The sequence below is a fragment of the Camelina sativa genome, chromosome 10, assembly GCF_030686135.1.
Source record: "Camelina sativa cultivar CO46 ecotype springtype chromosome 10, ASM3068613v1".
In the NCBI taxonomy this organism is placed as follows: Eukaryota; Viridiplantae; Streptophyta; class Magnoliopsida; order Brassicales; family Brassicaceae; genus Camelina; species Camelina sativa.
The window spans coordinates 26189374-26205210 of record NC_141889.1 but is presented as its reverse complement, the minus strand read 5'-3'; the positions used below and the strand labels follow the sequence as shown (position 1 = coordinate 26205210).

Sequence of the window (15837 nt, the reverse complement as noted above, 5' to 3'; positions counted from 1 at the left end):
TAGATGTTGTGCATTTTTATCCAAGCCAGAGTTGTACATGAGAAGTAATGCTTCAACGTTATCTTCAAGCGATGATGAAAATGTGGGAACAGTAGGGAGATTGGACTGTCGCCATATTATTGAAGCATACTGACATTGGAATAGCATGTGGTTTATTGATTCGGTACCTTGACAGCACCGTTGGCAGGTTTCTTCAATTGGGATTCCTCGACGATTGAGTTCATGAGCAGTTCCTAGGGCAGCAGATAACACTCGCCAGTAGAAATGTTTTAGTTTTGGTGGAAGAAATGTTTTCCATAGTTTCTGTTTTACCAAAGGGTTACCAGGTGGAGGGGTAGTTTGTTCATCGTCATCGGGCAAATGTTGACTCAACAGTAGCCTGATTTCATGGCGTAAACTCCATTCTTGGTATAATGCCAGATAAGTTTATCCGGGCATTGATGTTGGGGAATATATATGCGTCGGGCAAAGTCCGCATCTTCAAGTGAAAGATGCTGACGTAACTTCGACTCATCCCATTGACGTCCACCAGCTTGCCATAGTTCGTTGAGAACTGTATTTGTAGGTAAGGAGTGAATAGTTGCTGGTCGTGGTGGATGAGATGGAATCCATGGATCAGTTGTAGCCTTGATTGTTGCACCATCTCCGACTTGATATCGGAGCCCTTTGAGTAGTAGATCACGTTCTTGTAAAATTGATCGCCAACCATGAGAAGACTTCCGGCTTAAGGATGCCTGTTGTATATTAGACTCCGGTGATGTCATGATTCTCCAAGCTTGTTTGGCCAGTAGAGCATCATTAAATTTTTCGATGTCCCGGAAACCCAATCCACCCTCTGACTTGGGTAGGTTCATACGTTTCCACGCAACCCATGGGATTCGTTTTTTCGACTCATCTGATCCCCACCAAAACTGTTGTATGAGAGACGTGATCTCCTGACATATAGTAACCGGAAGTTTAAAGCAACTCATAGCATGTGTTGGCATCGCTAGTGCAATAGACTTCAGTAGGACTTCTTTACCACCTTCTGACAAAAATTTGGTGTGCCAGTTTTTTGTTTTTCCTTGCACCCTCTTAACAATATACTCAAACATCTGACATTTCTTCCTTGAGAATTCCTCTGGTAAACCTAAATATTTTCCACAGCCTCCCACGTTGGTGATATTGATCTTGTTTCGGACAATCCCTTGTTTTTCTTATGTGACACGTGAACCAAAAGTGATGGAAGATTTATTGTGGTTCACTCTTTGTCCTGATACGTAGCCATATTGTTCTAAAAGTCGAGCAAAGGCTGCACTATTCTACTGATTGGCTTTACAGAAAAATAGTGAATCATCCGCAAACAGAAGATGAGTGACTCTAGGACCGTTATTGCTTATTGATAAGCCTGTGATATTTCCTTTTGCTTCTTCTTGCCGCATTTTCTGTGTCAACATTTCCGCAACAAAGAGAAACAGATAGGGAGAAATAGGGTCACCTTGGCGGATGCCTCTCTTTGGGGTGATAGTGCCAGTAGGACTACCATTAACTAACACTGAGTAGGAGACTGATCGAACCATAAAACCCTCTCTGTCTGCTAAGCGACGATCATAACGGAACATACCTCTCTTCACCCTTGTTTCTGTCAAAATATCCACGACAATAGGCCGATGGTCTGACTCTATTGGTTCTAAGAATTCAGCAGTTGATGCCGGAAAGTAGGAGAACCATTCTGTATTCAGAACAACTCTGTCCAGACAACATTGTATAAGCTCTTTAGTTCGGATACCATTCTTCATAATGCTTCGCTGTCCACTCCAACTGAATTTGTTGCCAATATGCTTCAAGTCAAGCATGTCACAAGTAGACATCATATTGTTGAAGTCATGGAATGTACTTGCATCTCGATTGTGGCCTCCAATCTTTTCACTATTATTCCGAATTTGATTGAAATCGCCAATCATAATCCAGGCTTCATTACGGTTGACAGCTAGCCGTTGTAGACGTTCCCAAAGTTCATATCGATATTGTGGATCAGGATGTCCATAAACACAAGACAAGTAGAAAGTAGAGATTTTGTCATTAATAGAACAATCTACAAGTCTTGCATCTTGGTACAAAATAGTGATATCGATAGAAGGTTTCCAAAGCAAAGCCAAGCCACCACTGAGGCCTTGAGGCGGTACAATATAGAAATTAGTAAAACCTAGAGAAACAGCAACTGCAGTAATATGATCCTTTGATTGCTTCGTCTTAATGAGGAAGATTGCGTCCAAAAGATATTGACGACATATCTCCTTAAGGCGTAGAACCGTAGGGAACTTCCCCATTCCCTGACAGTTCCAACTGGCTATCCTCATTGGTTATCTGGCGGAACCGGGCCCGCCGCGCCTCTGTCATTGGTGTTAGAGGATGAACTGGCATCCATTGGTGAAGACATCCTGCGTCGTTTCCTCTGTTGGGTCATTAGATGAGGTAGAGGACGTGTTACCGCTTCTAGGATGCGGTTCCCTGTATGTTCCAGTGCTAAGATCAGACCTCGACGACGTGCTTCTGCTTCAGAAGGGTCAGCAACCGTAGTATAGTTGTGATAGAGACTGCGAAGGTCTCCGATTGAGATCATCTGGCCATTAATAGGTACCAGTTCTGTTAGTTCCTCTTGCGGTTGGTGCAGAGGTGGGAGGGCCAGACGATCGTGATGTCCAAGTTGATTGACTGCGGGTTGAGCAATAGCAGGATAAGGGATTTGTTGGTTTGGAATCACCATTCTAGGAGCATTGATCATGGCCCCTGGTGGTGGTGGTGGAGGATTATGAGCATCAACATCCTCTTGTGGTTCTTCTGTGCATTCAGAGAGATCATGTCATAGAGAAAAACACTGGAAGCAGTAGTTTCTCAATCTTTCAAATTTGAAAGAGAGCTCAGCCCATTCATTCCCAAAACGGAACCGGCGTTGGAAGATGACTGGTTGATCGAGCGGCCATTGGATGCAAACTCTTGCGAATTCGACATTACCACCCGCTAAATTCTCAATCTCAGAATCAAGCACTGTTCCCAATGTCTCTGCAATGTACCGCACCATTGGAGCAGTGAAGAATTGCAGTGGGATTCCTCGAATTTGAATCCAGAAATTGATTGAGAGGGGATTTTCATTTGGTAGGTTTGGTTGCCACGGTTCCATTGCCACCATCCATTCATTGAAACTCCATGGACCCCGTCGATACACTAGTTGTAATGCCTCATTAGACTGAAAGAGGAATTGGTAACGACCGTGTTCGACAACACGTCCAGTGACCAAATTATCCATCCCCCAAAGACGAGGGAAGAATCGGATCATTGCACGGAGGTTCTGGCGACGAGGGTTTGTCGGGCGTACCAGAAGACTGAATTGAGAGGATCTCGTTGCTTGGTCGCACAGGTTACCCGGAATATCGAAAGCACCAGCGGCAGGGAAATTGAGATTGGCCATTTCTTGGGTTAGGTTTTTAGACAGAGGGTAAGACAAAAGCCGGGTATGAAAGAACAATGATTTCGTGTAGGGAGACTGGGAAATCCAACACTCTTTAAATAAGAAGAATTTTGCAACCGCTGAACGGTTAATCAGAGAAGAAATCGGAGTGTGGCGGTTTTTAAAGAAAGTTGGAAAAGTGGTGAAATGGGGGAAAACCCACTCTGGATGATCCCAAACAACATCATGGGGGTAGAATGCGAGTAAAAACCGGCAGACTGGCCACGATGGGGGACACCGGAGAAAGGTTCCACGGAGGAGAGAGACAACGGTCACCAAGAACCGACACCAGTAGACAAGAGAACCGGAAGAGAGAGAAAAGAGCATTCTTCCGTTGATCATTATTGATCAGTACAAATATTTTTTTTTATTAACACTCAAAATGTAAAAATAATTTATTTGTTCCATTCACCAATATTTTATTAACCGTGACTTGCAAGTAAAGGAAGATTTAAACAAAATATATGATTATGGTAAATAAGGATACACTTAAAGTGCTTTCCAATAAATAATTTATTAAATTTCGAGTTAAAATAAATAAATATATATATATATATATATAGATCTCCTATTATTAATATACAAGATCTGTTAAGCTTGATTTGCAAGTTAAGAATAGGGTAACACTGTATTGAATATTGATAACCCATTTTTGGAAATCAAACAAAATAAAAGGATTGCATTTCTATTGTCAAAAAAAAAAAGGATTGCATTTCTATTTTTTTTTTAAGTTCACTAAAAATTTGACGTGTAATAATGCAAGATATATCTGTCAGGATAATGAGAAAGTGGATTTATGGTAGGTTCGTGGGTCAGAGATCAGATCCAACCACATGTGAGCTTTCTGCTACTCGGATCCACGTCATAAAAAATTGTCAAAACGTATAAGCTGTTTCCAAACCTGGAAAATAGTATTATGAATGAAAATCCAAGCCAAACAAGTGGCCGGTTGAGTTGTGTCCGGTAGGTAATACGGTTTGGTAGGTACCACTTTAGATTTATGTTTCGGTTTGTTACGGCCCACGAGAAAGTTAGATAGATGGCCACAAATTAATGTATCGGCCCAAATGATTGAGACGCAAGTCTCGTGGTTTGTTTGTATACACAAATAATGATTGACAACAAACAAAGTTGCAAACTGGAAGAAGGAGAGCTAATTCGCCACCCAATACTAGAGGGAAGAGATCGTCCATTTGAGATTTTGGATTACCAAACTTTGTGCCATGTTTCTCACATTGTTCAACACCTTGTTGAAAACCAAATCTAGTGAAAGAGTTGTTCCGATCCTGAGTGAAACATGCGGGTTTTCTCTCTTTACACTTGGTAAAATGCATCTTTGCTACACTTGCAACAACGGAGTGGAGATGGTCTTGTTTTGCGGATGCTGATGGCATCTATTGAATGATGTGGTTCCGATCCAGATAGTAGGAGGACTGATTACCATACCAAATTTCAATGTGATTCTATATATAATATATTTCATCGTCCACTTTTTTTTTGGGGTCAACGATAATTTAACATCAATCGAAAACACAATTGCACTTTATCTGATTCCAGAAAGTGTTTAGCCTAATTTGACATTATAGAATATAACTTAGAATCATAATTCATAATGTAAAAAATCTTTCATTATAGGAATAGCATATGCATAAACTTATGTCTATGATAATTGATATTATGGAAGTATTTTTTTCATGCATTATATGGAAGTTGACATGTGGATGTGTATGAACTTCCATGCATTTTAGAGTGGAATTATTTTCATATAATGCATGTTCTATATGGTCCAAAATGTTAACTTGTTTAATTTTCACACAAAAATGTAACTTGTGGATGTGTGTGGAATCGAAATATTAACTTTTTTTTTTTTAATCTATTATTAAAGTATTATTTATTAGAACCGACGGTATAGAGAGCAAACCATTAATGAAGAAGAGTGGGAAGCAGAGCAGAACAGAGCATTCGGCGCATTAATGGAGGAGGACAAAAACCCCATTTATTGTTTTCTTTCTCACCTGCAAAACAACTCACATTTCTCTTCCTCTTCCTTCTTCGCCAATTTAATGCTCTTCTCTCTCTCTCTCTCTCCCTCTCTCTCCCTCAGTGTTTTCGTTCTCTGTGCAATTCGCAAGCATTCAAAATTCATGTCGGACCAGAAAAAAAATAAAAAACAAGAAACGGAAACGTATTCTGGTCTATTATGAATTATGATGATCTATGTGACAACTGACAACACTTAGCAAGGAAGGATATATAATTTGAGATTAATCCCTTAAACCACAAAATTAGCTAACTAATCATGGGTTTTATCTAAAACTCTCGATTCTAAACCAAGTTTGATCCTTTCACAGCTTGAACTCTTCTTCTTCTCTTGGCCTCCCAGTCCCGGCGTATTTGTAACAGAATCATGAACTGACGACGGTAACGATGATGCGTTCGGTTTTGATGGTGGAGCTGCGAAAACCGGGATAACTGATCTCATATGAACCGCTGGAGCTGGTCTATTAGAGTTTATTATTAGGCTACAACTTCCGACGAAATTGTATCTGCCATTGTTGGAAAATGGCGATTGCTTACTGAAGCTGTTTGATGATGATGATTCATTGAGTTTGGCCTTATGATCAGCCATTGGTAAAGGAAACGACTTTGTGATGATCATCTCTGTCTCTGGCTTAGCTTCTTGGAGATTTGTTCTAAATGGCAGAATTTTGGAGGATTTAGGCTGTGGTGGTGGGGGAATTAGAGAGATGAAACTTGGTTTCTTGTGTCGATTCTGTGTTGTTGATGATGATGGTGAAGATGAAGCTTGATTGGTCAATAGATTGATCCATCTCAATCTCTCAAACAGCAAATCCTTGTTTGTTGCATCTTGATGACTTGTTCTTCTTCTCCATTGGTTTGTTGTCGTCTCTCTTCTTCTTACTTCTTTGGGTTTGAATCTTGAGAGTACTCTTGCTACCGCTTCTTGTTCCTTCTCTTCATCTTGAGATTCCAAGCTTGACACTGCACAGCAGAATAAAGAATGGATTCAGTTAGAAGAATGAGAAGCTTTTTGGGGTTATGGAACAACGTGGAATATGAGTACTTTTCTTCAGACAGGACCAAGCTGCAATTGCTGCGTTTTTCTCAGCTTGTTTCTTTGTCTTTGCTGATTCTCCTGTAAACCTCATCCCAGCAAGTTCCACAGTGCAAGAGAAACCAGGGAAGTGACAAGATCCTGATCTCACACTTGTGTACATAGGTAGATCAAGACCAGCTCTATGTGCCGTCTCTTGAAGCAGGTTCTTGTAAATCCCTGTCTCATCCTTGAATATAGAGAGAGTGACATGAAGATATAAGATGATAACACTTCTTGCAGTTTTTTGTGCTTGATGATCAAAACCGAGAAGAAAACACAGAGAGAACTTACAAGAATCTTAGCAGTTAAGGATCTTGAAGGGACTCTAGAAGAAAGGACGTTAAGAGAAACTTCAGCTGCTGCATGCTCAGCTTGTCTGAGAGTAGAACAGTAAGTAGGACTCTCAAATATCTCACCATTGAAGTTAACAGATGCTTTGAATCTTGGAGCATGATCTGGTCCTTCTCTCATGCAAGTATATGATGGTAAGTTGAAACAGCTTCTCTGTGCAAGCTCTTGAAGCTGATTCTTATACATTTTGTTCTTGCTGTAAATTACACCAAAATCAAACCCAAAGTCAACACCACAAATCTCTTTTGGTATGTCTAAGAGAAGACAAAGAAAGAAACCTACCTGTTGAAGTTTGGCTATTTAGTGTTTGAAAGTAAGATTTAATGAGAGAGAGAGATAAAAAAAGAGAGCTTTTGCAGAGGTTTTTGAACTCTTCACTCACATGGTAAGGTACTAAAAGGTTCTAAATAAAGAGGACTAGAGGATGCTAAAACAGTACTCCTATTGACATTTCAACTGAAATATGGTTCGTCTTTTTATATAATTTATAACATGTGCATACAAATCACACTTATGAGCACTCCTATTGACTCTCTTTATTATCTCTGTCGTCTCTGGTGTTTTGACTGGTCAGTTACCTTCACTCTCAGTTAAAAACAGTTATTTTTTCTTCATAAATGTTTGTGAAAAATTATTTTTTAGTCTGGTACAGTAAGGCTATTCATATTTAGTTTGACCAATTTGTTGATTCTGTTCATTGTCTTTGTCTTTGTTCAATGTCAAATATACCTATGTATTGCTAATCTTTAAATTTGTTAAACCAAAAATGTTGGCTTGTAATGTTCAATCTCTAACCTTTCTCTTAAACAAGCCAAAGTTTTTGGTCTTTCTTCTCCTCAGAACTTAGAAGAAGAAACTAGAAAGAAGCCTTTATGATTCTTTTGCATTTATTGCAGAGCCGTGCTTCGATGAACACTAGTATAATAAGAGTTGTCTGGTCTTATGGTCCACTTATCTGAAAATTCAGTTTCAGCTATTTTATCATATGCAAAGTACAGTATGAAAATCGTCTGTATTCATTTTGTTTTCTCAGTGTGAAAAATAAGTACTGTTAAAAGTCATAGATCACACTAACACACAATGATTTAAGATTTAACTGTCTGAAATAATACTACTAAAACAACTAAAACACACACACCCAATACAAGAATGAATAAAACATTTGAAAACACCTCTCAGTTTTTCTCTTATCCTGTTTCTAAGCTCTTCTTGCTGATAAGGCCATAACTTCTGGTGACATTTCCCAGTTTGAGTTCCTCGGGTGATTGTTTGGCCTATCGATTTGTTCACCACTATCTACTATGGTCCTCATGTCTGGTGATAACTCGTTGTCGTTAACATGAAAACGTTCATTGTTATCATCATTTTTGCCACCACCATGTTCAGCCATAGCCCAAACACCCTTCCTCCCCATTTCAATATCATCATTGGCTTTTCCCATGTTCGGACTCATAAAACCACCAACAACTGATCTCGACGGCATTGGATTTTCCCTCGGTACCATAGCCCTGAAGTTGTTCTTTGAAGGAGGTATTAAAGAAAAAAAGATTTCTTTAAAGTTATCAACAACTCCTTTGTTATGTGGGTTGCTACGCCGATCATAACTGTATCTGAAATTCTCATATGTAGTCTACAGAATAAAAGAAGCTCAAAACGATCAAACACGCATAGCAAATGAGATATTTTTTACAGAACGAGGCAAAGGATTAGGGTACCTGATTTGTGCTGATGAGATAGAGATGAAAACATGTTAAGCCTCCAACGAAGAACGTCGATATGGATGTGTAGATTATCAAAGCAATGGAAGCTGGAGTTTTGAGCATTGCTTTCAAGATGCTTATATCTTCAGATTTTTTGATCTTCCGTATATAGACACAACAAAAGGCGAACACATATACACAGAGAAGAGTCGTGGAGAAGACAAACATGAAGAAGAATCGATAGTTCCTCTGCAAATTTCCAAGGAGCATGAGATGAATTATATAGACTAATGTCAGAAACTAAAGGACATGAAAACAAAAAAAAAGCCGAGAAACTTACTTGAGCAATGCATTGGCCAACCCAAGGACAGTGATGGTCAAATCTTTCTACACAGTTGTTGCAAATGGAACAATGTGAGCAGCGAGGCGGTCTGTAGAGCATGCAAGTGTCACAGTATTTGACCTTAAATACTTTTCCATTAACTTCTACTTCCTTTACACGAGGCAATCTTGGAGTTTGGCTTGTCCCTGATCCTGTGTTTCCATCAAGAACTTCTGGCTCAGGAGGATGAGAATTTCTTGGGATAATCCCTGGATCCCTTCCGGATGTAAGCATCAGAAGAATTATGTCCTGAGGGAAGCATCAGTTGTTATGAATGAGCCGAGCCAGTCACAGAAAACGTTTGACAATGCAAAGTTAAGCTTATGATAACTCACATAGATGGTGAAGACAACAGCAACAAAGACTATTGATACTCCCCAACTATCAGAGAAGTCCTCCATTAGTTTGCTAGCGACGAAGATGCAGAAAATAATAACAGGGACCACAATGAGACTTATGGTCAAACCAAGCGACCTCACGTCTGGCCCGAAGATAAACCTTCCTTGAAGACAAAATATCTGCAGAAATGGGACCAAAATAAAAGAGTATTTGTTACAACACTTGAGTAGAGGGCATTGAGCAAAGACCTTCAAAATCTTTCAGTCCACCTTACTACTAGACTATATTTGATTCGACATTAAAAGCCAAAGAACAACCTTCAATATACACACATTATCAGCTATATAACCATTTGTAAATGGAATCAGTCAGATAAATTTAGCAAGCAAAATGAGATAATACCCCTCCTAAGTTCTTGGTTAAAGCTAAAGATTACATCTTTTCAGTGTAATGACCTAAAAACAGAGAGCTTCTTGACTTTTACCAACAATGACATCATAAGCTTGGATTGCTAACAGACATATACCCTAAAAGCGAAACACAAGTCCCAATTTTCAAGCTATACAAAATTGGAACAGACTAATGAGAGCCCATGAACACAGAATTCTCCACACAGTAGAAAAAACCACAAACAGAAATTATCTCTCAAGTATAATAAGCACACAAGTTAAAATTTCCAAAACCTAAAGCTTTCACATAAATAATGTAAAACTCACATTGCTTCCTTTCCATGTTTGGTAAACTCGTAAATCAAAGTCGGATCCCAAACCGGATCTTTGAGGAGGCGTCACTACATACATCTCTCTCTCTCTCTCTCTCTCTCTCTCTTCTCACTCTCGCTATCGCTTTCTCTTGATTTCTTCAAAAGTAAGCGAAGGGGAAAACACTAAAAACGAAGATAACCGAAAGAACAAGAGAAATAATAAATAAAAACTTTTTATTAAAAAGCTTTTCAGTCTCCGTTGAAGAGGTTCTTAGGCTTCCGGCAAGTCTCCGACATGAAAATGAGTAGTCAGAGAACTTAGATTTGCTCTTGGCTTCTTCTTCTTCCTTCCTCCACTTTACTTCTTTTTTTTTTTCTTTGCTTCTCTTTTTTCTCACACTCTGCGATAAATCAATATTTTAAAAATCGACTGGTAAGCTTATAGCTAATGTCAGTCTGTCACCGTCGTTTTAGTTCAGCAGCTTAACACTTTTTTTATAAGCCAAAAAAGCGAAGAACGAAATTAACTGACGTGGCGTTTATCTAGTGGTCTGTTTCCTACCTTGACTAGTCGACCTTGTCATTCATAAAAGAGATTCGATAACGGAAATTAAATTTAAACATTTGTTTTACAGCCAATTTAACATATAAACAATTTACCAATTGCATATGTTTGTCCAAAAAAAAAAAAAAAAAACAATTTACCAATTATTTAAACATGTATGTATGTTGTTGGCTTAAGAAATAAATAAAGTACAATTGAGAAAAAAAAAAGTATGTATGTTGATGTTGGAGATTATTATGTTAATTGTTAAACAACCTAAGGTTTTTTTTGCTCAATAAAAATAAAGTTGAAAATAGAAATGATTGACAAATGGTATCAATCGAGTTGGAGTCACCTTGAAGCATTACAAGAATTAAAGGAGAAAAAACAAATTCTATATAATAGGCCTTCTGTAACCTCAAGCCCATGTAGATTTTAAACCTGAAAATCTTATGCAGCTCTTCTATAATGTGAAGACTGAAGAACAAAGAAGTCTATATAATGTAAACTTATCTTGTAAGGTTAAAACTGAAATTCTCTACCAGAGCTCAGCCAAAACCGAGACTTTAACCGGAAAAATATCCTTGTTTGGCTTCTTCTTGTATTGATGATATCTAAAAACAGCCACATTTCCTCTGACCACTTTCTTGGTGGTGTTTATGATGATGAATTGATGATGGTTACACTTTAGCTTCAGTGGTCCATACATATATGCACACTAGTGGTTTACCTTCTCCCTTCTATTTTCCAGTTTTAGTAACTTTTTTAGGGGGGTTCATATACAAAAACCCTTAAAATAGAGAGAGCATGAGAGCTCAATAAATGTGAAACCCAACAAACCAACCTCTCTCAGTTTCTCTCTACTTTTCCTTTAACTGGTCTCATCTCTTTCTCCACAGAAGTCTTGAGTTTATTATAAAAAAATGACAACCTTGAAGCTTTGTTTAAATGGAGGAGTTACTGTTTGATCTTTTGTCTTCAACCTCTTGGCCCATTCTCTTTGTCTGTTTCTTCCATCAACCACATAAATAAATAGTAAACCTCATCTGTAACCAAGTGTTTATCCATAGAAAAACAAACAAAATATTCTCAAGCTTGTGGACATGGAAAATAAACTGATAATGCTTCTGTTACTTCTGCAACTTCTGTCCTTAAACTCTCTGTCTCTGAAACATTCTTCAGCCGAACCAAATGCAAAGATTACTGTAACAGGTCTTGTTTATTGCGACGTCTGCTCCAACAACAGTTTCTCTAAACACAGTTACTTCATTCCTGGTAAAGATTCTATTAATCAGCATTTCTGAAATTTGTTAGATTGAAGTTAAAACGTTTCTAACTAACAAAAAAAAAACAAAAAAAACAGGTGTGGAAGTGAGAGTAATCTGCAGATTCAGTTCAGCTTCATGGAGAACTAGAGATATGATAACGTTCTCTGCAAATCGAACCACAAATGAGCTTGGATTCTACAAGCTAGACATAACATCTTTAGAAGGCGTTTCTTGCGCCGAAGATTCTCTAATGGCTTCTTGTCAGGCAAGTTTGATCGGTAGCTCCTCAGATTCTTGCAACGTTCCAGGCATCAGAACTACAACGGATCAGGTCGTGATTAAGTCTAAGAGCTCTAATCTTTGTGTCTATGGGTTTACGCCTTTAAATTACAGACCCTTACAAAAGAATCTTGACTTGTGTGGCAAGTAATAGAGAACAAACAAACTGGTAATAATCTTAGTCTTTGTCTGTTTCTACTCTATGTCTTTAAGACTGGAACAGGGATCACTCTGTTCTGTCTTCTTGTCCTCTGTATCTTTATCTTTAAGACTTTGTTTATTTTATTCATACATAAATTTTAGTTTTCTTTTATATATGAAATCTAACACTCTTGAAATGAATCAAATAATAATATAAAAATACTATTACAATATAGTTGAAATAATAGAAATTTATGGTTGGAACTTGATGCAAGATACAGACAAGTTTAAGATGAAGATAATAATAATAATTCAGCAGAAATCAAAAAGAAAATAAGGAAGCAAGAAAAACAGAGTGAAACGAATAGGTTTTGACAATAATTGCCAGATATATGTTTTTTCTTGTTGTTGTTCATATTATATCTGTAAGAACTGTTCTTGAAACACATCCATAGCTGAAGCAGGAAGTCCAAGAAGCACATTAATGCTTCTCCTCTGTTCCCCATGAGACAAAAACAGAGTTACTTCTTTCTCAGGCAAAGCTACTGGACCGGACAAAACCGGTTCTCCCCAACCGAAGTCTGTGGTATGGAACCCCAATCTCGACCATGTAGTGATCAGAAGTGTCGAGGAAAGAGACGGTCTTGCTCTGGTTACTTCGAAGTAATCAATGGCAGATCTCATGTATCTATCAGTGACCATCTTTATCGCTTCTCTGACTAATCCAACAGCGAAACTCAATGGTTTCTCGGTAAGCTCTCCAGCTTCACAGATGGAGTTTGTGAGAACAATACCATTCCCGAAGTACCCTTTTGGCAGTTGAGGCTCAAACTTGGCTCTACCATCAACGGCGAAGAGAAGCTTCGTTTTCTGATCACTCAACATCTTCAACGACTTGGTTCTTGCTCTCCACACGAAGGCAGATAAAGCCTCAAAACTTGTGCAGGAGTTACCAAGGAGAGACTCGCTGTTCTCTGTTGCTTGGATCTTAAGTTTCTTGATTTTCTCTGGGTCAAAACAGAAGGATCTGTAGAGAGTTGGCTCTTTGGTGTAGAGAGAGTTGATGTTGGATTTATCTTCGATCTCTTCGAATTCTTGGTGGAGATTCTCGATCTTTGGAGGGTTTCGAGCACTGAGTATAGTTCGGTCTGAGAACGGAGGAGTTGTTAATGGCAAGCCTCTAGCGACTTGACCCCATGAGTTGACAAACTCCATAGCTCCAATACCATCGAACATACAGTGATTCATACAGAGTCCGAGAACAAATCCTCCACATTTGAATTTAGTCACCTGTTAACTCAAATCAATTTAAAACCCTAACAAATCAGAACTCAACTTAAAAAATTGCAACCCTAAGAAAAAAGATTGCTTGAGGAGGAAGACAAGTAAGTATACCTGAGCGGTAACAGGAGGGATCTCAAGAATATTTTTGGCGTCGACAACATCGTAAACAAGTTTCCCTAAAGTTTCGGGATCTGGTTTGGTAATATCACCAATCTCATCCATTTTACAGTTTGCTTCTGCTTCCACAAACACAACTCCTTCTCCAGTACAGTCAACTGTGAGTTTACCTGAATTCACACCATCAAAGACATTAAATAATGTTATTGTGTGAGTGTCAAAAAAAGATTGAGACAGAAACAGAAGTAATCATTAATCGACTTCAACCATTTACCTTCAGGACTAATGGTGAGGCGTCCAGCCAGAGGGTAGTAATGATCAAGAACTTGACTCAGAGCTTTCTTAATTACTTGGACTGCTTCCTCGTTCCCTCTCTCCGCAGATTTGAAACAGTAGATTGTACGAACAATCACGGCGATGTTCTGATCAAGGTTGGACAAGAAGTAAAGACCCTTTCGTGTCTCGGATTCGGGTTTGACCAAAGCTGGTTCCTTTTGATGAACCTCAAGATGAACGTTAGCTCCTTTCATGTTGTTTTCCATTGATGCAGAGAGTGTTACTTCTTTGTTGTTGTTGTTGTTCTCGGCAACCTGAATATACAAAAGAAGCGTGAGGTTTATTATTAAAAAGATTATTTAAAGCAAAATAAGAGATCATCAATTATGAAGACCAATAAGTACACAAACCATCTTTGATCCAAATGGAGAAGACAGCAAAATGGGTTTGTGACTGGGATTGGGATTATAACTAGTGTTGAATGTTATGAAGTCGAGTTGGATTCTCATGTGATATATATGGGAAACCAATGGACATTGTAGTGTGAGTGTGACCCCACAAGCTCATATAATTCTCGTCCTTGTTTGGGTAAAACGTAATATTAATGATGAAAAGAGAATACTTGGACGGTCTAGATTGAAAGATGGATATTTTTGTTCTTTGAAACAAAAAAGAAAGTTATATTGACTAATCGTTTTTTTTTTCTCTTCATTTTTCTATATATGAATTTTAACGTATTTCATATAGTTAGGGTTAGGTGACTGAATAAATGACCTAACACAACAAATACTTGTGTGTGCTTTTTTTTTTTTTTTTTTTTTTTTTTTTTTTTTTTTTTTTCTGGTAGTTGAGAGTAGGCCTCCCAATTTTTGGATGACTTCTTAACTTCCTTTCTCTTTGTCATTTTATCTTACTCGTTACGACAATGTTTTCATGTTATGCTTTTTATTTATTTTTTTGGCAAATTCAAATAGATGATATCATGCATATTCCCTTTATGTAAGAAAACTTCATCACAACACAAAATTACTCATTATTTTTAACGAATATATTATGATATTGGTAATGAAGCTACTTTTTTTAATCGTTTTCAAATTTCAATATATATATATTAGTTTATGCCAAAGAACAGCTCACTACAAAAAAATAATGTCATAGCTACGCTTAAATTTGTTGCAATATCTCTATATTTTGTTGTAAATATGAAAATGCAATAAAACTGAAACACATTTTTTATTGTTGCTATACGAGCGTTGCAAATTGTTATTTGTTGCATATATATTGCAAAATTTGCAATAAATAGAATCCTTGCTACATTGTCGTATTAATGCAACATTATTTTTGTAGTAAATTTGTCGTATAATTGTGACATACATTTGCAACTTCCATATGTTACAAATTATTGCCACATAAAAAATATAGCAAATATTATTACAAATTTGCAATGAAATACGTAATATATTGCTATCTGTGTTGTATTAATGCAACAATTTACTCATACTTTATTAGTTTTAGTATTTTTTTTCCAAGTTTATGTTTGGTTATTTATTTAATTTTCTTCTATTTCTCAATGTAACAACTAAAAAGTGATCGAACTAATAAAAGATGAAAGTTATGAGAAGAAATCTGTAAGTCAAATTTAGCATATAAAACCTCAAAATAAAATAAACCGTTAAGATAAAAGATGAATGTCTATCAATATATACAACTAAATCGCGAACACATATATTAGACATTAATAAATTTACAAAAAAATAGAAATACTATAGATATAATCTATACTTAAAATTTTAATAATAATTTCGTCTAAACACGGACTAAACCAACTAAACCGAAAAAGTTCTACTT

General features: G+C 37.4%; 5 protein-coding genes across 5 annotated transcripts; 1 reads left to right on the top strand and 4 right to left on the bottom strand.

Moving 5' to 3' along the window:
* Positions 1-1301: 1301 nt before the first annotated feature.
* Positions 1302-2339, bottom strand: LOC104720672 (uncharacterized). Its single transcript, XM_010438550.2, has one exon. The coding sequence runs from the start codon at positions 2337-2339 to the stop codon at positions 1302-1304; it is 1038 nt and encodes a 345-aa protein (XP_010436852.2).
* A 3323-nt stretch (positions 2340-5662) lies between these two features.
* LOC104719777 (double-stranded RNA-binding protein 5-like) lies at positions 5663-7724 on the bottom strand. Its single transcript, XM_010437745.3, has 4 exons — positions 7239-7724; positions 6897-7152; positions 6573-6792; positions 5663-6490 (listed from the first exon to the last, which is right to left on the bottom strand). Exons 2-4 carry the CDS (start codon positions 7140-7142, stop codon positions 5781-5783), a joined length of 1176 nt encoding a protein of 391 aa, XP_010436047.1. The 5' UTR covers positions 7143-7152; positions 7239-7724; the 3' UTR covers positions 5663-5780.
* A 230-nt stretch (positions 7725-7954) lies between these two features.
* On the bottom strand, positions 7955-10547 carry LOC104719776 (putative protein S-acyltransferase 6). Its single transcript, XM_010437743.3, has 5 exons — positions 10094-10547; positions 9374-9556; positions 8997-9287; positions 8672-8905; positions 7955-8586 (listed from the first exon to the last, which is right to left on the bottom strand). The coding sequence occupies exons 1-5, from the start codon at positions 10175-10177 to the stop codon at positions 8155-8157; spliced, it is 1224 nt and encodes a 407-aa protein (XP_010436045.1). The 5' UTR covers positions 10178-10547; the 3' UTR covers positions 7955-8154.
* A 1067-nt stretch (positions 10548-11614) lies between these two features.
* LOC104719775 (uncharacterized) lies at positions 11615-12493 on the top strand. The gene is made up of 2 exons (XM_010437742.3): positions 11615-11899; positions 11988-12493. Exons 1-2 carry the CDS (start codon positions 11728-11730, stop codon positions 12320-12322), a joined length of 507 nt encoding a protein of 168 aa, XP_010436044.1. The 5' UTR covers positions 11615-11727; the 3' UTR covers positions 12323-12493.
* Positions 12494-12503: 10 nt separating this feature from the next.
* Positions 12504-14730, bottom strand: LOC104719774 (omega-hydroxypalmitate O-feruloyl transferase). The gene is made up of 4 exons (XM_010437741.3): positions 14400-14730; positions 13988-14303; positions 13708-13883; positions 12504-13602 (listed from the first exon to the last, which is right to left on the bottom strand). The coding sequence occupies exons 1-4, from the start codon at positions 14496-14498 to the stop codon at positions 12730-12732; spliced, it is 1464 nt and encodes a 487-aa protein (XP_010436043.1). The 5' UTR covers positions 14499-14730; the 3' UTR covers positions 12504-12729.
* Positions 14731-15837: the final 1107 nt, after the last annotated feature.

What these genes read in the sequence shown, in the direction of transcription:
- LOC104719775 (XM_010437742.3), top strand. Translation starts at nt 11,728, where the DNA reads ATGGAAAATAAACTGATAATGCTTCTGTTACTTCTGCAACTTCTGTCC. An exon ending in ACACAGTTACTTCATTCCTG is followed by an intron (nt 11,900 to 11,987) that starts GTAAAGATTCTA and finishes CAAAAAAAACAG; the next exon opens with GTGTGGAAGTGAGAGTAATC.
- LOC104719776 (XM_010437743.3), bottom strand. Translation starts at nt 10,177, where the DNA reads ATGTATGTAGTGACGCCTCCTCAAAGATCCGGTTTGGGATCCGACTTT. An exon ending in CTGTTGTCTTCACCATCTAT is followed by an intron (nt 9,288 to 9,373) that starts GTGAGTTATCAT and finishes TGCTTCCCTCAG; the next exon opens with GACATAATTCTTCTGATGCT. An exon ending in ATCTCATCAGCACAAATCAG is followed by an intron (nt 8,587 to 8,671) that starts GTACCCTAATCC and finishes TTTATTCTGTAG; the next exon opens with ACTACATATGAGAATTTCAG.
- LOC104719774 (XM_010437741.3), bottom strand. Translation starts at nt 14,498, where the DNA reads ATGAGAATCCAACTCGACTTCATAACATTCAACACTAGTTATAATCCC. An exon ending in CTCCATTTGGATCAAAGATG is followed by an intron (nt 14,304 to 14,399) that starts GTTTGTGTACTT and finishes TTGTATATTCAG; the next exon opens with GTTGCCGAGAACAACAACAA. An exon ending in CCTCACCATTAGTCCTGAAG is followed by an intron (nt 13,884 to 13,987) that starts GTAAATGGTTGA and finishes GTGTGAATTCAG; the next exon opens with GTAAACTCACAGTTGACTGT.
- LOC104720672 (XM_010438550.2), bottom strand. Translation starts at nt 2,339, where the DNA reads ATGAGGATAGCCAGTTGGAACTGTCAGGGAATGGGGAAGTTCCCTACG.
- LOC104719777 (XM_010437745.3), bottom strand. Translation starts at nt 7,142, where the DNA reads ATGTATAAGAATCAGCTTCAAGAGCTTGCACAGAGAAGCTGTTTCAAC. An exon ending in CCTTAACTGCTAAGATTCTT is followed by an intron (nt 6,793 to 6,896) that starts GTAAGTTCTCTC and finishes TCTATATTCAAG; the next exon opens with GATGAGACAGGGATTTACAA. An exon ending in TTGGTCCTGTCTGAAGAAAA is followed by an intron (nt 6,491 to 6,572) that starts GTACTCATATTC and finishes TCTGCTGTGCAG; the next exon opens with TGTCAAGCTTGGAATCTCAA.